At 40.8% G+C, this 21,244-nt stretch overlaps 1 protein-coding gene and 1 long non-coding RNA gene across 2 annotated transcripts; both read right to left on the minus strand.

Moving 5' to 3' along the window:
- Positions 1–913: 913 nt before the first annotated feature.
- On the minus strand, positions 914–2,822 carry LOC121707287 (ensconsin-like). The gene is made up of 4 exons (XM_042089775.1): positions 2,753–2,822; positions 2,011–2,140; positions 1,722–1,809; positions 914–1,467 (listed from the first exon to the last, which is right to left on the minus strand). The coding sequence occupies exons 1-4, from the start codon at positions 2,820–2,822 to the stop codon at positions 958–960; spliced, it is 798 nt and encodes a 265-aa protein (XP_041945709.1). The 3' UTR covers positions 914–957.
- An 11,886-nt stretch (positions 2,823–14,708) lies between these two features.
- Positions 14,709–20,442, minus strand: LOC121720407. The gene is made up of 4 exons (XR_006034540.1): positions 19,439–20,442; positions 18,681–18,857; positions 18,371–18,543; positions 14,709–14,731 (listed from the first exon to the last, which is right to left on the minus strand). It is a non-coding gene; the product is annotated as an uncharacterized LOC121720407 (long non-coding RNA).
- Between the last annotated feature and the right edge of the window lie 802 nt (positions 20,443–21,244).

The following is a 21,244-nucleotide window of genomic DNA, read 5'->3' on the forward strand; positions in this document are numbered from 1 at the left end:
GTCGGTTACCCTGGGTCAGTACACAACGCCAGGGTCCTGAAGAATAGCCCTGTGTACTATGCCCAAGCCTATCCTCCACCTGGGTACTGCATCATCGGGGATGGTGGCTACCCCTGCCTGAGCCACCCAATCCGCCTCATGACCCCGTACAGGCAGCCTGTCCGCAACCACCTCCAGGCTCGCTTCAACAGCCACCTGACAGATGCGAGGTGTGTTGTGGAGAGGTCCTTCGGGATCATGAAGACCAGATGGAGGTCCATTTTTCAGAAGATCCTGGAGGTGGACGTGAAGTTCGTACCGGAGGTCATCACCTGCTGCACAATCCTCCATAACATCTGCCTAAGCCATGGGGACCTGCTGGAGCCAGATGAGCCAGAGGTCAACCGGGAGGGTGCAGCAGGAGACCAGCCAGTACCTCCAGGTGCCGTCTGTGGAGCAGAGGAGAGAAACAGGATGGCAGCTCGTTGTTACAATCCTGACCACGACTATATTTAATTGAATAAATAATTTGGCTAATTAGAAGAACTTGTGTGTGTGCATGTGTGTGTAGACATTCACTTGATATTGTCTTAAAAGGAAACTTGGCAGGATTTCCCCCTCTGCTGGAGAAATTGTGCATTATGCTATTTCAAACTGTGGGAAAAGGTAACGATAAAGCACATGGATTTGTTTACAAGCTCGTGAACGGTTAGCATAAGTTTGGCAGAACTATGTGGATGTTACAAGGTAAGAAACACGATTTAAAACGAGTTTCTTGTTTCTCACTTCACTTCTCTTTCCTGGACACCATTTTCACCAGAACAGGTCATTTAACCATCCAAATGATTTCTAAACGTGTTTATTACGTTGAAATAGTTGCCAAGTTCCTCTTTAAGATGTAGAGTAACAAAAACAGAAAGAATGCTGCGTAACGTTTTCCTAATTATACCATTTATTTATTTATTTAATTACAACTAGTCACAGTCGGTTGGCTAGCCTCTCTAGGACTGCCAGGAAGCGTTCCTCCCTGGCAGCCGCCTCCCTATCCCTCCTCTCCCCACTCTCTCTCATCTCTCTGATGAGCCTGTCCTCCCTCTCCATCATCAGCTGCATCCTCTTCTCCTCCCTTTCTGCAGCCTCCCTGGCCTCTCTGAGCCTGGCCTCCTCTCTCTCCTTTTCCTCTCGCTGCATGTCTAGCAGCACCGCCTCCAACTGCTCCTCCTTCCTCTCCATGTCTGCAAAAATCTCCATGACATCCACCCTCCGCCTCTTTGGGGTGGATGCCATGGAGGTACTGGCCTGCTCAGGGGTCACCACAGAGGGGGGTGAAGCCACTGCCACATCCCGGGTGGATGAGGCAATGAGGACAGGCGGTGTCACTGATGGCCTGCCCCCAATTGCCTCATCCATCAATGTGTACCACTTCCAAGAAGCGGCAGTGGCCTCACCCCCCTCTGTGCTGACTCCAGTTTTGGGGCACTTCAGATCCTGTTATTAAATGACAGGATAACAAAAAAAACACCCCAACGCAATGTTGTCAGGAGGTGGCATTATCAGACAGTCTAGTAGGTATAGAGTTGTTTTCCCCGCAGCCATATTGACTAAACATGGACGTTATTAATTACATCAAATTAGTCCTTTTTATGAAAACTTATTGCAAACTATATAATTCACAACTCAACATATTTTGTGACGTCTTCCCTTACAGGCAAAGTGACAAGTGAAACTAATAATCAACTAACCTTGAACTTTTGTTTTAAGTTCTCCCACTTTTTTTTGCAGAAGGCTGGGGTCACCTTCCCTCCCAGCCTTTTCTCAGATATGAAGTTTCTAAAGAAAACAAATGTGGACATAGCAAATGCAGAAAACAGTTAATAATATAATGTAAATGAATAGTTACACTTTCATAAAATAGTTTGTGGCTTAAAAAAGGTTAAGTTTCCAATGATGTACTTTAGGTCATACTTACTTAATAGTTCAAAAACGTATGCTTACTATAGTTGATTTAATGACTTATTTTTGTTTACTTACTCGTATCCATTGATGGCTGCGTTTCTTCTTCCTGTAAACAGGGACACATTGGCAGCACGCCATAGTATGAGGGCCCTGGTGTCCTCGTCCGTCCGTAAGAACAAAATATATCGACAACGGACTCTCAAATCTATAATAATATCACCAATGTACAGTAAAGACTGCCATTAACGGGCTCTATCATATGTTTTTACGTGACTGCCAGCATTCGCGTTATCGCGTTCACACCAGCCTACCTCGTTTCCCACTTTGAAAAACCCTGACCTACCTACACTCGCGCTACAGGTCATTCAATTACAGACCGACGAACAATAACCTCTAAATACACATGCACCACTTAAGCTTCCAATAATGTAGACAAAGCAACACTTCTACTTGACCATTTTGATCATGCTTCCTAGCTAGCTAGCTTTTTGCGAGTCAATCGCTATTCGTGTATCGCGTTGACATCAAGCAACGTTACCTGAACTACAGTAAAGTATCTTACCATTAAAGCACAGACTGCCAAAATAGTGAAATAACCTCTAAATATAGACATGCAACACTTCAAACATCTTAAATATGACCATTTTGATCATGCTTCTTAGCTAGCTTTTGCGAGTTCGTTCACTGTACCGAGTTAAAACTAATCGCTGATTTAACTAAATAAACATAGTTATGGCGTATATCGGGCAACAATATAATAGTACTGCGTGTAAAACAGCAATATAGATCATTTGCATTAAATGTCATAATAACTTACATCTGAATGGACCTGTAAGGTCCTGCTCCACCACCGCTTCCAGCAAATTACTCCCGATATCAGCCGCCATTATCGCAAGTTTGAATTGGGTTGATAGTCCCTCCCCTTCCGCTTCGTAGTCAAGATGGCTACCGTTGAGGGCGAAAAGTGTCCAGCGTTGCACACTCAGCCTTTTGACCGTTATGAGTACACCATCCGGGTACTTGCAGCGCACTTCGTGTCGTTGGAATTTTCAGTGTGAACACCCTCACGTACTCAAATTAGGTATTGTAAGTGCAGAAGTACGCGATTTGAGACAGAGTCAATGTTAACCATGTTACTTAGCTAACTTAGCTAATCATTTTTAGCAGTTTTGCTAAAAATGCTAACTAGCATGCTCACATGCTAACTATGCTAACCATGTTACTTAGCTAATCATTTTTAGCAGTTTTGCTAAAAATGCTAACAATGTTAGCAATGCTAACCATGCTAACTAGCTACAGTGGGTAGGAGTCATAGTTGATGACAAGTAACAGTTACAATGGCTGAACAGTTAAAAAGTTCAGTAGTTTAAAGGGTTAAATTGTTTAACAGTGAAATATTGTAGTGAGGACTTTTATTTTGAAACCGTTTTTGGCAGAGGAAGCAGTTGAACAGGATGTGTAGTCTTAATAGGGCCAGTTTGTATGCTTAAAGCCTGAGACTGGCAGTTGATCCAGGTGGCCTGAACACCTGCCATAGGATTCTAATTGCTGTGATGTCATAAAGGGCAATGTTAAGTCAATGGGGAAATTTTGATAGTTTTTAATTAATAGTTTAAAAAGTATAAAAGTTACAAAGATGAAAAATACAAAGCCCCCATGTCCTAAGTAAGACCTACACAACGCAGTCTGAATGAAGTTTCTACGTTAAACGGTTGAAGCTGCATTAAATGCGTTAGAAGAAGAAGAAGAATCAGAAGAAGAAGAAAAAGCCTTGGAATAACAGTACAGTGCATTTTCATGCACTGTAATAAAATGCCTTGGAATAACAGTACAGTGCATTTTCATGCACTGTAATAAGACATTTTGGAAGAACAGTACAGTGCATTTTCATGCACTGTAATAAGCATAAGAATAAGAAGCCTAGGAAGAACAGTACAGTGCATTTTCATGCACTGTAATGAGCTATTCATTGTCGAAGGTGCATGGTGAAGTGAAATTCTTACTTTGGAAAACAAACATTTGCCGATATCATCGCCGATCATCAGAATATTGCAACAGATTCTGTGTTCTGGACTGCAGGTAACTTGTTAAGCCAGTGGTTCTCAAACTTTTATTTCATTCCCTACTTTGATCAAGGGGCATGACTGATGATAGTGGAGATAACGTGTTATCCCGAGGCTTTTGCAAGTCAGCATCTATTAAAAATATAAGTTTTCGATGTCCCAAACGGAGAGCCATACTTTATTGTTTTTAACGATCTCTATGCTACTCACAAAAATGTAGGCATGGGGACATGATGAAGTAGGCTATCCAACTGTCGTGTGTTAAATTATTGTGATTACGAGCCAGTGGTTTTCAAACATTATGTGTCACTCGGACATCTAACTAAATGCAACAGGCTCATATTGTCCTCGCATTCGCAAAATGAGGACCAGTGTTTTGTCAAATTGCAAATAGCTATTCGTTTTAACGATTTGTTTATGATAGTATGAAGTGCTTTTTGTATAGGCTACTATCTTAATCTTGGAATATGGGGAGGGAAGTGGCGCGTCTGCAGTCAGCCAAATATGAATGTAATTCTGCGGCATAAAGCAGATGTATTTGTTTATTGTACAGAAAAATAAAAATGACATGTCAAGCAGTCAATTGACTACATTGCAGTCAAGAAGTAGGGCAAATTAAGACACTGTTTTGATTTGCGTAGTTGCGTTACCCCCAACACTGACAATAACATAGACAGCAAATTAAGATATTTTTTCGTTTTGTGGAGCGGCACCGGTAGGCTATCAAAAGCAGATTTCGATTTTCGCTACCACCGTGTAGTCAAGCCTTAAGCCATACCCAAATAGCCTTAATCGAGGTAATGTTTAATTAACAAGCACAGTTTAATTTGCAAGCACACTTAATAATAGCCTATTGCTATTCCTTTTTTGGTTATTCTTTGGTTATTTAATAAAAAAAGTTTAACCGTTTAAAACCTCTCCTGCACCTCCTTTTCCACCTACAACCCCAAACTCACATCCCAAGTGGTAGTACAAGAAAGCAGCAAGTATGGCTACAATTTCTGTAGTTGCTGCACCCATTCATTCTCTCTCCTGCTCAAACGAATGTTGTGCGTGCATTAAGTTGATGATAAAGTGTTTACAAACTCTTAACAGAAAATATTGTAAATAGCCTACTGTCATGCAGTTAATGGGATATACTGTGCAGAGTTGAAAGTTAGGTCAACTTGGAAACTGTTTCTCACAGGCCGCCTGTGCTGCGCAACGCACACTTTGCTCCACTCATCTACAACGTAGTTCCCATTTTGGTAAACCATACATAATTTCAAAGAAAATATACCACTCGAGGAAAATCAGTGTGGTGTCCATTAAGATGTGAAAAATAGGCATACATCTAGCGTACACATTTTCACGAATCACGGATGTGTTGATGTAAATTAGGAAATATTAGAGGACTTAAGGAGACGTGATGTTGAATTGCATGCCGATGCCATTTAACCCAAATGCCACAGCGGCAGCACGGGAGAGAAGAGATTAACTGACAGAAGATATGCATTGTCTATAGAGAGGTAATGTTAGATTACATTGTACATAGCAAAAATATCACCATGCATTCATAATCTCGTGATTCAGTGAGAGTGATCCCAAAACATCGGAAAGTATGTCTTTGTGACAAGTATTACATTTTGTCAAGAGGAAAAATCAATAGCTGACAGTTCCTAACTGAACAGTAAAATTATAGCGCTGTGAACGCTCCTGGCTGCGCCTGGCAAATACGCCACCATAATAGCAATCAGCTATGGAACAAGCGTGCCTGTTGTTAAAGGCAATGTGATATGACGCCCTGATTGGTTTATTGCACGTTATGCCCAAACCACACCCATGATTAATGTAGCTACTTCAGACCACCCCATTTTAGATTTGCGTTGTGCGCAACAGTCAAATATCCCGCCGGTAAAATAGCATCAGTGCCCAAGATCCGCCCAAGATTTTGCACAGACACTTCCGTTTCAGACCGTTAAAATATAGCCCTTACTTTCATAAAGGACGCATACCATCCAGCACATACACATGGAAACCGATAGTTTAGGTTCTTGGCCACAAACTCAAAACGTGTCTCTCTGAAGCCCTGTTCTAGAATCTTTGCTCTAAAGGCTGCGTTGCTAGGCAACATCAAATAAACAAAATGAGAGTCTTTTCAAGGTATTAAAAGTGTACTTGTGATTACGAATGGATGTGTGTGGTTTGCTATTAGAATAAACAAGAAATAACATTTCCAATAATTTCCCATTATAAATTACATAATATTTGCACCTTCCTTACTTGTGAAGCTCACACGTATTTAGTGAAATGTAATACAACGTTGCCACCTAGCGTTCAGATGTAGGCTATTTAACATTAACGTGACATTTCCTGCTTATTCTTTCGTCAACTCCATGATTTTAGGAAAACAATCATTTTATCATAGTTCCATCTTCAATGAGCGATTACCAGCTCGTTTTTGTAACAGAGATAGCTGTTTATTGTCCCTAGGTTTACAGAAACACCTATTCATATTAATACGTATGGAGTGCTGCCGACCACTGTTCATTACATGGCCCAGAATGCCTTGCATGTCTTTACAACAAAACAACAAAGTAAAACCTAAATGCCCATAAACATATGCATTTGCATACTTGTAACATTTTTAATAATACTTTCCCATCATGAATTTAACAATAATGAAAAATTTAATTTGAATACCGTCAATGTGAAAATAACTGTACTACGTCAGCAATAAATAGCTAATGTTCTCCTTACCATTTCAGTTCGTAAGTCCATACTATCCCATGGCAGAGCAAGGATTTCATGATTGGGCAAGGTTGCCCGGAGACATTGTGGCTGCCCAGAGACATTGTGCATACTTGGAAGGCAGATGTACCAGTACAACTGCAAATGTGGAAGGTTACCAAATACAGGTGGGTGGTTTGCTAAATGCTGGAAACTTTTGGAATGTTTTCTTTTTTTTTAAGTCCCGAGTTCAAATACAAAATTTGGTATCGAAATGTGACAGTGTTCCTGAGATATGGACGACTTTCTGTTTTGGAGCTTCGCCGCCGATTTCGTTTGGCTGTGACGGGCAAACGCTTTCGAAAATCAAAAATCCTTCTGGTAACTTTTGTGAGGCTTGGTCCAAGGATAATGTACGTCAAGTTTCGTGGCGTTCGGACCAAATTTGTGACCTGTGAAAATTTAGTTTCGCTTTCTGTTCAATCCAATATGGCGGACGAACGACACGCCCACCTGATGTCATCTTCGCAAGCAACTTACACCGGTACTGACCGGACGTTTTAAAGTTGGAACGGTGTCTCTGTCTCAAAGGGCCTAGGCGCTAGAGCTGACAAAAAATTAGGTTGACGGGAAAAATAAAACTTAAGAAGAACAATAAGTGTGCTGCTTTGCAAGCCTATTGCTATTCCTTTTTTGGTTATTCTTTGGTTATTTAATAAATAGAGTTTAACCGTTTAAAACCTCTCCTGCACCTCCTTTTCCACCTACAACCCCAAACTCACATCCCAACTGGTGGGCTGGCTGCCTCGGTCGCTCACAGCACTATTTACTAAAATGAGATTTTTTCATCAAGTTCATTTAAAATCTTTTAACCAGCACCCTAGGCTATGCAGATTGTGCTGTTTAGTATGGGAGGCCAAACAATTCAAAAGCTTAAGCAAAAAAGGACACCACCCATCCAGCTGGACGGAGCTAGCGACCCAATTGACCTGTCGCTATGCCCCGCCCCCCATTGTTACCATGTGAAAACTCGGACAAACAAACCAGACTTGATTAGAAATACATTGTGGACAATGGCAGCTGACTGTATATGAAAGCAGGCTTTAAGGACGTTTTGGTCGATAAAAGGATTTACTTTCCTCCAGAAGCTATCAAAAGGGACTTAATTATGCTATGGAGGGGTGTATTCAAAACTTTAGAATACATACAAGGTGACAAGCAGTTGTGGCGAGTAGCCGTGCAAATCCTACTGACGTTAATGCTAGCTAGCTAGCTACTGGAAGATTGATACTAAGATATGTTAGGTTACGTTAATATTTGATGTAGTAAGAATATAGTAGTTGGTTAATGAGCATTTTCATCTTGGGATTTAACAGGGAACCTGTGCCCACGTTGTTGGCTTAGTTGCCTACATTACGTCGAGTTGTTGCAAACGCGAGAGACGTCCTGTAGGCTACTTTTGATGAAAATATACCCCGTTTTCTAGCCTCTCGGGGTACCGGCTATCAGTATTACACGTCCCCAATGCAAAACGTTTGACCATGGTTATCCGTCGGGGTTTTTTGAGTTAATAAACTCCATAAATAACCATTAATTTGTCATTTTATGCCTGCCCCCTGTTGTTTCCTATGGAGTTGTCCGAGCTGATGTCCGAGTCCCGTTGAGGCTGGACTGTCATTGGCTCATCAGCGTTCTAAGGGTGGCGCTTAGCGACAGGTCAGTTGGGCAGCGCGGCGCTATCCGTTCGAACTAAGTTTATGCAAAACAGGACACCACCCATCCAGCTGAACATAGCGAGAGATCCAACTGGGCAGCGCAGCGCTATCCATATTGGAACGTTTGACCATAGCGAGAGATCCAACTGGGCGGCGCAGTGCTATCCACATTGGAACGTTTGGGCGGCGCGGCGCTATCCACATTGGAATGTTTGAACATAGCGAGAGATCCAACTGGGCTGCGCGGCGCTATCCATATTGGAACGTTTGAAATGAATTAATAAACTAGACGTCATTTCCGGCGGGAACTGCGAAAGTGTGCTTGCCCTGGTCCGGTCACCAACGTGAGCAGACAGTGACATACGCTATGCTGAACCTGGCTTGATCCAAGCATTCTAACAGTGCCTTTCAGTGTTGGAGCAGTGGCAATACCTCAAAAGCTCTATTCAACTATTGCCTTGCGGGGTGAATGCGGTTCGTTGGATTTTACCTGTGGCCTGCCTTCGAATTTAGCTTCTATGACTAAAATCAAATCAATAAAATAAAACAACAGCAGTGATTAGCTGCAAAAATAAATAATGTTATATATTCCATCCCCTAATTCTGTTTTACTGGTTTATTTGACAAATAATCTATATGGATTTGCTCTATAAAGACCTTATGTCTGTTTGGGATTGTTTGGTGAGCCTATTGATGTATCTCAGAATAAAGGAATGTCCATAACATTAGTGATGTTTTTTTGTGTGTGTGAATGTATTTAACTCATTGAATGTAGCTGGATACTCATGAACGCATGTCTCTAATAGCCACAATAGGAGTAATTTTAGCAACACCGTATTCTGTTTGGCCCATAACGACCCAGGATCATGAAAATGTGCCAAAATTCACATTCCTTGCTTGTTGTTGGTACATTAATAACTGCTAATTGTAAGGCCTGTCTTTTGCCCAAACCATATGCATTTCTAAAGAATGCCTTTTTGCATTCATTTTACATGTGTGGATGCCTGTGTTTGATCTGTATTGTCTTAGCTGGCCATGGCCAAAGATCCCCAACACCCGCTCATGCATAAAGTGACCATTTTCCCCTTGTTCTGGCCCCTCTACTGAGAGATAACTCAGTCCTGGGCCTACTTGATGTCTTGTGGTGAGATAGGCCAACCTCATTATCATACAGTATTGCTCTGTAAATATGTGTTTTGAATAATACATTTATGTTTGGTCTTGAATTAATACTTGTAATGTGGGCAACAGTCTGATTATGGTTTTGGTACAATTGAATTTATCTGTGCATAGTTGTAGATTAAGAATTAAACTGTAGCATAAAGTTATGATATCCACCTGGGCCACACCCATCCACCTCAGACAACAAAGGCTCTGATGAGTCGGGGGTGGCCCAAGTGAATGATAAAAGTGGAGGCTCTGGTCCTCCTGGCTCTTCTGTCTTCTTTCCCATCTTGGGGCTTCTTTTCCCATCTTCTCTTCTTTTCCACCTTGGACCTCTTCTCTGGGTCTCTCTTTTCCCCCTCTCTCTCTCTCCCCTTTTCTCTATCTCTGGGTTTGTATTGTTTTATCTGGTGTATCAGTTATCTCTAACTTGTCAAGTTTACCTCTGTGAATTGGTTAAGTTTCCTTTGTTACCATTTGCTACTTTGTTACAGTAGACTATGTGAGTTTACTTGTACATTCAACTGAAGTGATATGGGTTACATTTACCTTTAAGACTTAATGCCTATTAAATTGTTCATTTGCCTACCAATCGGATAACTTCAATTCTCGTAGTGTGCCATGCCATTCTCCTCCATAGCTGATAAACTAGTTACTTGGTAATTGATTGGTGATACAAATTATTAATCAAATGGAGTCAGATTAACGAATATGTAATAACATCATTGCCATTTAACTCTTCACCCTACTTGTCCACACAAGCTCCTTCAAGTGAGGATATAGCTCGACGTCTCTATGTTTCCGAGGCTATATATATATATATCATTACGGAAGGCTTCTTACATAATACACTGTACATATTTATATTTAATTCATATTACTCTAAACCACCTTCTGTAAATCAACTGTATACTACTGTCTACATTGCACTATATTTCTTCACCTGTCTCTGTATATTTCATCACCTTTCTATACTTTGCATCACATTGCATGCATACTGTAGCTACATGAATCACAGCTAAGATCCTTGGTTGCTATGAAGGCCAGTCGTTCTAAATGGATGGTTGCTATGGCCAAAGGCCAGTTATCTCTTCCGTTGTCAAGCGGGCATATCCTAACTTTATCTTATTTTAAACATCTCTATTTTACTTAGTCTACTTCCATACAGTGAGTCCCATTAAGAAGTGGCCACTTCATTCACGCTTACCATGATTCACGCAGCAACATTATTAAAATATAGCTGCAAGCAGCAATGTGGGGGCCAAGCAGGCAGTTCAGCAGGCCAGATTTGCCATGCAACTCAATGCTGTGGTATCAGGCATATAGAATTAAGCAGTCACAGCAAGTTCCATGCAAAACAACCCAAGATTGGCTGAGTTACAAGGTCAAATTTCGCATCAAAACATAACTGATTTTGTGTGACTGAACCAGGGCTGAGTGTCGCCGCCCCCTCAACCAGCCAACTCACCGCCGCAATCACCCCTGCCCGTCCCACCCTTGCACGCACGCATTAGAATTAATTGAATGGAACTCGCTGTATCAGTTTCACATCAAAAATAAAAGATCGATTGAGATAGGATCATGCTTGCTGTGATTTCAATGCCCCCATAGAGGTCAAAGGTCACCAAATTATTTGTGCATCATCAGGATGAACCAGACGGTTCTATGGGCTGCCATTGACCTCCAGTGCAGAATAATGCAGCAACTACAGGCCAAAATACATTTTTGCCAATTACAGAGCCCCCTAGAGGTCAAAGGTCACCAAATTTCTTGAGCGTCCCCCTAATTGGGTCCTGAGTCCATGCACCAATTTTGGCTTTGATAAATGCAAGGGTTGCTGAGATATGAGCTCACTTCCTGTTTGGCGGCTTCGCAGCAAGTTTCGATTGGTTGTTACAGCCGAATGCTACTGTCAAATGTTCCAAAAAGCAATGCACTGATAAGGCATGGTCTGAAGATGGTCTCTGCCAATTTTGGTGAGGATCCGCTGAAATTTGTGACCTGCGAAAACTTGTATGTGTTTTTGATTAAATCCAATATGGCGGCCGAATCAATTACGATGACATCACAAATTGGCTCGGCCTAAGGACATTCAACAGTACTACCAGACACCACTAGTGCATTTTAATTCTAAGCAAAACTGCTGCTACAGGCCAAAAGGCATGATTCTTAATTACAGCGCCCCCTAGAGGTCAAAGGTCACCAGATTTATTGAGCGTCCCCCTGATTGGGTCCTGAGTCCATGCACCAATTTTGGCTTTGATAAATGCAAGGGTTGCTGAGATATGAGCTCACTTCCTGTTTGGCGGCTTCGCCGCAAATTTTGATTGGCTGTTACGGGCGAACGGTAATACTTCCTTAGACGAAAAGTGATAACTTTTGTGAGGCTTGGTCTGAAGATGATTAAAATTTGGTGGGAATCAGAGAAAGTATGTGACCCCTGATACATTTTAAGTGTTTTTGATGAAATCCAAAATGGCGGAAAATAACGTCATAGGGTGCGTTGAACTCGGCTTGGTCCAAGGATTCCAACGATACCTGACTTTTGAAAATCGGACCTACGGGTCAAAAGTTACGTGAGTGAACACACTTCCAACTTTGGCCTGTTGGTGGCGCTAGAGGGTTCGAGTTGCCGACTTGAAACTTGGCATTGCATATAATAATAATAATAGGAAAACGTAGAAACACAATGAGGTCCTCGCAGCTTCGCTGCTTGGCCCCCAATTAATCTGTCACCATATGATGCCAACGTTTGCAAAGGGGAGAATCTTTTAATTTGATTCACAATGAAACGTTACATTTAATGTAGCCTGCTACATGTAAACAATGAGTAGGCTAGTTTTGTTTGTTGTTGGTGGTGTTACTGCATCCCTTAGTTATGCCTACAATGCAAAATTGTTCCCTCGTGATTGTTAGACGAATTTCAAAACATCGCGACATGAAATGCCACCACAAAACATTGTTTGTGAATCGGTCTTATCAGACATCCCAAGTCTCCCGGAAGTTCCGGGAGTCTCATGCATATTGATAGCGTCTCCCTGACGCCCGCAAATTAGAGAAAAACTCCCGGAATCTAGAGCGAGCGATCAAGAGCGGGCACGCGAGAGGGAGACCTAAAATCGCGTGCATCTGAGTGTAGCGCGCGCACGACAGGGGAGAGAAAGAGGGGTGGTGCGCATAGATAATATTATGTCTATGCGTGTGTGTCTGAGCACATCCAAGACAGAGAGCATCCTGATTGGCCTGTTTCGCTAAATCAACCAATCAGTTTTCAGTGTAGGCGGGCTTTTTATCTATATTCTCCCGAACTAAATCAGTTCAGTGTATCTAGGAACAGGAGAGTCACGGCAGAGTCGGTGCCCCCAAAAAAGGAAAATGTAAGACCCATTTCAAAGTGTACCCTTGTTCATAAGAGTAAAAAATAATGATAGGCCTAGTCTTGCATGCTGCACTGTTTGTAACAGTGTTAGCATTGCCCATGGTGGGTTAAATGATTGCAAAACTAGTGTCAATTCATGTGCATTATTCAGGCCTATACTATATGGCTAGTTGCCAAGGCTACATGAAAAGACCAAACTGCAAGATCTACATATTTTATTTTCACAATTACTTTTTTGGTGTACTGACTTTTTAGTATTTATTTATTTTATTATATATATATATATATATTTATACCATGGTCTAGGTTGAAAAGGGTATCGTTTAAAAAGTGATATAGGCCCTACTACACCTATAAAAAGACGTTCCGTTCGAATTGCCTGATGACAGTTCTAAATCACTGTGCTGGCTCAAACGCTAGTTGGTAACCAAGGCAGCATTATCAACAATCAACTTATCAACATTCCACAGTGTTGCGATAAACAGCTGAAAAAACTAACGATTTTAGCTCTAAAACTCATTTAGTATTAATAATTGATTTCATATTTATTTATTTCATAAGTGACCATGGTATAAACGGGATAATGCCCTTTAATGCGTCCATTATCAGAAATAAATGGACTTCGCGGAAGCAACTGTCCTTCCGCTTTGCGTCGAACAGTTCACACCTCCACGTCGTCCATTTATTTCTGGGCATTATCCCTTACATATATATATATATATATATCCTGATATATATATTCGCTTCGTGATACCTCCCTGAAATGACTTTTTGCAGGTTGAGATGTCTGCTCACAGGCTCAAATGTGTAACCCATGCCATTAAAATTACTAATTTTCGTGTATACATAATATGCTGCAGCTGTTGCCAATAGAACTTCTCAGGTCCTACCATGCCAGTGACGTCACTGAAACTGGCAGCGTTCTAATACTAACAAACGCAATTTTGGTGTTACTTAAAAAAGGCTACGTATTGATTTTTAATTACATTTTTTAGTGTAATTTATTTTTAATTGTCATAATCAACACATTATCAATGTTGATTCTTTCAGTTCAGTTCATCTTTAAGATAAGATAAAATAACACAGAGTAATAATTACAAACATTATAGACTTAAAAAATGACGTTAGTCCGCACACTGAAAACTCCTTATGAAAAAGATTTAATCACCACATGTGACGTTTTGGGCTGAATGCCTTTCTTCAGACATGATTATCAAACATTATAGACTTGACAAATAAAATGGTGTTCACCGATTGTGTTGTAACCACTTGGCTCGGGGTGAGCACGACAAGTGGAGACCATACCAAAGTATATTTTAAGCAAAAGTATATTTATTAAATGAGATATTTACAAAGTCAGTATATGTAAGGCAAAGCAAACTGTCGTGTAGGTCAGCATGTGGATGTGTAGTGCAAAAAAGTACCATGGTAGAGCTGGGGCGTCACAATTGTAACTGTAACTGACCATTGCAATTTTATTCAAATAACTATCTGTGATCCCCATATTTTCCTACATGTGCCATAGTGAATACATAGTGAACACATGTTTACCTTCAGTATCCTGTAGGAAATCCCTCCAAAAGGTCACAATTTGACACTCTACATTTAGTCTGTTGCTTCCTTCCACTGACCATTGGATTTCAAACAAGTCATCCAACTTGTCCGCAGTTAAATGAACAGGTTGGTGGCAAAGGATGGGATGGAATGCTTGTGGATGTTCTTGTATCTTCGAAAGTATGCCCAAGGTCTTCAGTCCTTCTCGGAATCTGAAAACCAGAACCATACAAAGATTATGTTTTCTCACCAACATCACTCAACATGAGCATTACTATCATCACACAGGCTCATATCCAGTTAGCCATGTTAGATTACTTCAAGCAAGGCTCACTCTAAAGAACGGAGTAAAGTGAGTGTTTTCTGTGATGAAATAATAACTAGATGTACCGCATAGCGGTACAAAATATGACCGCCGCTCAGTCCTGTACATCCGTTCCGCGAAAATAAATCACACTTCAATTTGTCTCCATATTTTACTCCATCCCCCACTCTTGAAACTTTTGTGTATGCTTGTTTGGCATGCCTGAGTGTGTGTGTGCGGCTGCACAGAAAGTAGCCTACTGGTGCTGAAAAGGTGAATAGATTGTAGAATAGCCAAAGAAGATGTAGCATTGTTATAAAACCTTTAAAATCTCTAAACAATCACAAGTAGGGCAGTTCATCACAGTTCATCCATTGCAACTGGATTGATGAAAGGTCACTTACACCTGTAGGCTACATTGTATTTGGGAAAAGCAAAAGGTATCAGCATAATGTTATTTATTTATTTATTATGTATTTATAAACAAAAACATCTCTGTCAGTTCCATGCCGTTTTCAACAGCTATCAAAAACAAAGGTCATTTTTGGATGGATGGATTTTTTGTGAATGTTTCTTCTTCTACATAAGATTTTAGTCATCTTTAGTTCATGTAATACTTTATTGTCAATGCACAAATTAAGTAACAGTAGTCTGAAACGTTATTGTTAATGCACAAATTAAGTAACAGTAGTCTGAAACGAAATGCTGTTTTACATCTAACCAGTGGTGCAAATAACTGACATGTCCAAATAGGCCTTGATGAAATGCGTCGCTAGACTGTTCATACACATTTTAACGGGCCAAAGTTGAAGAGCTTTTGTCCGTTATTGTTCGTGCAAATATAGGCTGATTCATGTTCCCTTGCATTGTGTAACTGAGGTCCATGGCTAGTCTGGCTTTCATCAGACCAAGCTCAATCTTTTAAGAAATCAAAAAATAAATACCGGGCAGATCAGGCTGGGTTCACCCAGCCTAGTCCATAGGCACCCGATATTGTTTAATTTTCCGATTGAGATATACACGCTCTGGCTATTCTAAATGCAAAAATGCATTAGGGAGTTATGACAAAACGGTAACTAACAAACTAGATCCTAATAGAAAGCTGTTAGCTTCCCTAAGCTACAGGTAGGATTATAAGGTAGGCCTATTTACAACATAAATTGTCAATAGGCTATGCTGGCGACACAAATAAAATCTCCTTTGGAAACCAATGGCTTACGACTTACAGTATCAAGCGGACTTAAACTGCCATATCGTGGCGAAAAGTTGTAATAACATTCACGCAGTTCCATGAGTCAAGGAAAGCGCGAATGAAGTAGCCACTTCTAAATGGGACCCACTACACAGTAGCTTAAGGTGTGTTGCTAAAGCAGCCATAATGAAATGAAGGTGTCATTGTTTGGATACTTCACACACACGTGCTTTTTAATTTCACAGACTACAACTACCAAGCTGGAATCAAAGCACATCGATTCCCCTCTCACACCCTGCACGCACTTAAAACAAAATAAACAGGCGTCTCAGTCTCACGCATGTATAGGCAAAACTGTATCAGACCGGTGTAACGTTGGTAAATCTTCCATTGCACAGAATGATTTTGTAGCACGTGCAATAAATGACAGTTGAAAGATACAAACAGTGCTGCTATCAATTTGCTTGGTATAACCGCATTTATAGTTTTCTACAAATGCAATCAATCAAACATTACCTAGGTCCTTATTGATATTACAAGATTAACGTACCTGCAGTAAAAACCAAGCATGTCCGATAAACATCCTCACTTCATCCTCACTTACACTTCATGTGAACATCGTCCTGTCCTTATTTGATGTTCGCTGCGGTAAATTACAGTCCTTGTAGGAAGTGTCCATTATTTTTTCAACCCACTTTTAACTTCCAAAAAAATTACGTCTCACTGCAACGATGCGCCATCTAGTGGACAAACGACTACTTATCGCCAATACTGAAAATGCAGCCATGATGATGATGATGAATATTTTGGCTTTCTTTTGATCCTATTGAATTTGTAATTATGTATCGGCCGTTCTAATACCGATAGTATGTGGGTGCCTGTGTGTGTGCATGTTTATATGTGTGCATCGCCATTTACAGGCCAATGAGTGTACAGTCACTAAATGTACACATAACCTAATTTTTTTAGCCCCCCCCATGGATGAAATTCTACGAAACTTGGCATACCCCCAGACCCCCAGAGAATGCCAGGTCAATCATACACATAACATTTGGTGCAGTTCTGAACATCTTAACTGAAGATAGGGGCGATTAAAGCAGAATAATATTGCATTTTCATTTTTGACCGGGGCGGGGGGGGGGGGGCAAATCACAAATGAGTGATTATGAGCCAGGTTGATGTGGGCCCTTGAGACCAACATACCATAAAAGATTCACAGAGAACTGTGTCTGCCCTACCCTCCTTTCGGGGGGTCCAGTCCAGCGGGGGGGCTGCAGATCAAAACGAAAAACGATGGTTCCATGCTATCCATGTGGGGTTACATGGCCACCAAGTTTTGTGTACCCCGGTCTTTCAGTGTCCCGGGAATCCTTGTTGGTGTACGTCACTAAATGTACACATAAATTATTTTATTGTAAGGCCCCCCATGAACGAAAGTACACAAAACTTGGCATGCATTCAGAGGGTGTCATAATGATCCTACACTTTTAATTTCGTGCAATTTTGACCTTGTCAGCCAGAGATATTGAGATGAAAACACCTAATTTTTTGCTTTTTAATTTTTAACTAGGTGGCGCTATACATGAAATAAGTGGTAATGGGATGGGTTGACATGCCCCCTTAAGACCAACATACAAAAAAAAGGTGGACCTCCTAGGCCCTACGGTTCTCGAGATATTCACAGAAAACTGTCTCCGGCCACCTACAGGCCAGTTGGTGTATAGTAACATAAATTAATTTATTGTGTGGCCCCCCATGAACGGAATTCCACGAAACTTGGCGTGCATACAGAGGGTGTCATAATGATCCTACACTTCCAATTTCGTGCAGTTTTGACTATGTTAGGTCACAGATACCTTCAATTACAACACCTCATTTTTACTTTTTTGTGTTTAACTAGGTGGCGCTATACATGAAATGAGTGGTTATGGAATGGGTTGACATGGCCCCTTGAGATCAACATACAAAAAAAAAATGGTCCTCCTAAACCCTACGGTTTTCGAGATATTCACAGAAAACTGTGTCTGCCCTACCCTCCTTTCGGGGGGTCCAGTCCAGCGGGGGGGCTACAGATCAAAACGAAAAACGATGGTTCCATGCTATCCATGTGGGGTTACATGCCCACCAAGTTCCGTGTACCCCGGTCTTTCAGTGTCCCGGGACTCATTGACGGAAATTTGGGCATGCGAAAAAGAAAAAAAAGAAAAAAAAAAATCTGACTAAACCTATATGACCGCCGCTTCGCTGCGCGGCGGTCATAATAACTTGATTTGTGAGTGTTGAAACTTGAAGTACAGTAGAAGTAGTCCTTCCAAAGAAAAAAACCCTGCACATTTCCCTATAGTCACAACACACCTTTCAAATGGTGCACGGACTCTATTTACGACTTGGAAGAGTAGAACATCCTCCACCAGCCTTTCCTTGTGTGAAATGTTTGTCAGCTGTCTCAGACAACCTGCATTGGCAAGGTAGTCCTGTAGGGGTCCTGTGGCATTTTTGAGGTCCTCCAGGGTTTCAGACTCTGAAACCTGAAAGACTTGGTTAAACGAGTTAATTACTCATATACACACATACACATTTACAAGTAGAAGATGCTGATATGTTGGCGCCAAACTAAATAAGTTAAATAACACAAATAAATGAAGAAATTACAGTGCAAACTAACCCTTTTCAATTTTTCACGTAGCTCAAAATCAGCTATATCCTCCAACACAGGTTTGCCCAGGGCCCTTGACAATGCTTTCAAACAATGTGTTTGACAATAAATTTGGTGGAGGTCCACCATGGACCAGGCACACAGCAACAGCCCTTCCAGCTACAAAGTACCTGTCTTCCCTAAGAGCTGGAAAAAAATAACAAAACAAAATAAGATAAGGGTGGATGCAAAGTTCTAATGTACATAAGTGCTTATGTTTTTAAAAATGTACCTGTTGTGTTTAGTGCCAGGTTCAGGTTGCAACTACACGCTAAAAACGGTAATGTTAGCATGGGCTGAGTTGCTCTTCTCTCTTGATTTGGCACTCAAGAGCGCAACATGACATTTTTGGGGATCTGGGAACTGGTTCACACCATAGACTGTATACATGCTTCCATTTAGAATGTAATTGTGACGTCTGCTTGCGAGTCGACCCCCTGTTTTTCGCGGTCTGAGCGTGCGGGTGTGTGAATGTAAATGTGTGTGCGCAAGTGTTTGTGTATCTCCCGCTCCCTCCCATGTCAAAGAACGTGTCAATCATTTTTGATGGGTTTGTGATTGGGGGGAGGTGTCCGAGGGGTGGGGTCATTGAAGGGAGTTAGACGTTAAGTAAAGTTCTGATCAGAGTTGAACAGAAGTAACTAACTGCCCGTTTCCTTAGAGTAGACTTTTCAATGACATTACATTACCGAGTTACTTCCCAAGTCGAGATGGAAATAAAAACTTACTGTGTATATTCGGTCATTTTTGTCTGAAAAAGATGTCGGATGTGCGCCAACACCTGTGCCTCATCCCAGTCTTTCTTGAAATTGACCCCGGAGAGGATATGGCCATTCTGACTTAGTTGAAGCCTCAGCTGTCCCCTTGGCACTGTGCCATGGCCAGGTGATGGCAGCAAGCATACTTCTCTTCTCTTGATGCTCCATCACTTCTGACACGTCTTCTGTAGACATGTTGAAAGATACAAAAAAAGTAAATAAAGCAACTGATCATTCATATCTATAACCTATGTGTTGTTCTAGACTAGCGTCACTGCTTTGCTAGCAGGTACTAGCTTCAGGTTAACATTGGCTACTGGTCTTTTTCAAATGTCTTTTTCAGTGTGATTTAAAACTTTGAGCTAGCTCGAGCAATACGCTTATGTGATGTCACTAAAAGGCTGATGTCCGGACAAGGGAGTGAAGATTTACTGTTTATTGAACACTTTCAGCATTAACATACAAGGACATTTAGCCTACTGTGCACCGGAATATAATTTAGTTACACACTATCTAGCCTGCTGCTACATATTTAACGTTAACCTTAAGCCTACATTGACATCTACAGGTCATTTATTTTATGACAGTCCCACTAACGTTAAAATGTATGCCAGCTATCAGACTTCATAGCAAGTCACTTCATAGAAAATAATGTTAATGGACTTACCTTCTACGGGAGTTTACAGCGCCAGCTGAGGCTTCGCAGGAAAAATTCCTGGCAAATTGAAATCTTGGTGCTGGTCGCTGGAAGATCTGGCGTACTTCGTCCACGCATATCTGAGGAGTTGTACAATTGGCTGCTGATGGTGATCGTGGTGGTTGTGGTGGGGTAAAAGATGACGGCGAGGATGATAAGGCTGTTTCTAATGACATTAATATGTCATTGTTGTTTAGTATACTCTCAATGACTCGTCATGCCATCCCCCCTGACATGTCTAATATACAGTATATTCTAATGAATAGCTTATTACCTAATAACGTTCACCAACTAACTTTGTGAGTGACAGTGAGTGACAGATATATATATATATATATATATATATATATATATATATATAGCCTATACAGTAAGTTCTATTTCTGCTTCCATGATAACGAGTTGTACGGAAGTTGACCTGAAGTGGTAAAACGATAACAGATTAGCCTACTCGAACAACATCCTACAATAGGGCTATAGATTAAAAACTGTGAATTCCCCCACTTCATTATGAGTTGTTTTCATTGATAATAATAACCTCCTGGGAACCAAGAAAAAAGTGTCCAACAATTTCTTTTTTGTTGTGATTTTCTTTCTATTTAGGATTTAAAAAAAAAAACATCTTACAATTTTTATTTTTTAAAAAAATATTTTTATTTTAAATTTTATAGCATGTCCCCTGTGGTGGACAAAAGGACCGTTTTAGTATGAAAAGGTAGCCATGAAAATAGACAAAAATGGACAAATTATGCTTTTAGTAGTATTAAATAGGGTAAACTTAACCAAATATAAGGGAAAAGGTTATTTATCCTTCTAGACTACTTTATTTGCCTTTTTGGACAGTGTATTTATTTTTTCTGGATTGTTCATTTCATTTTCATGTTTTTCTTTTATCTGTGATAATTCATTTTTTAGTCTTACTCTTCCACGCTATCTTCTTGAGGCACAGGTTCATAGTCCTCATCTCTGTTTCACTCACTCATCACCTGAGAGCTCCAAATCTGACCCCCCCTCATTCATCCTATACAAATGATCTCCTAAATTTCCCAAAAAATCTAAATATTTTGGTCCTGGTGTCC

This window comes from Alosa sapidissima, chromosome 1, assembly GCF_018492685.1.
Source record: "Alosa sapidissima isolate fAloSap1 chromosome 1, fAloSap1.pri, whole genome shotgun sequence".
Taxonomy (NCBI): Eukaryota; Metazoa; Chordata; class Actinopteri; order Clupeiformes; family Clupeidae; genus Alosa; species Alosa sapidissima.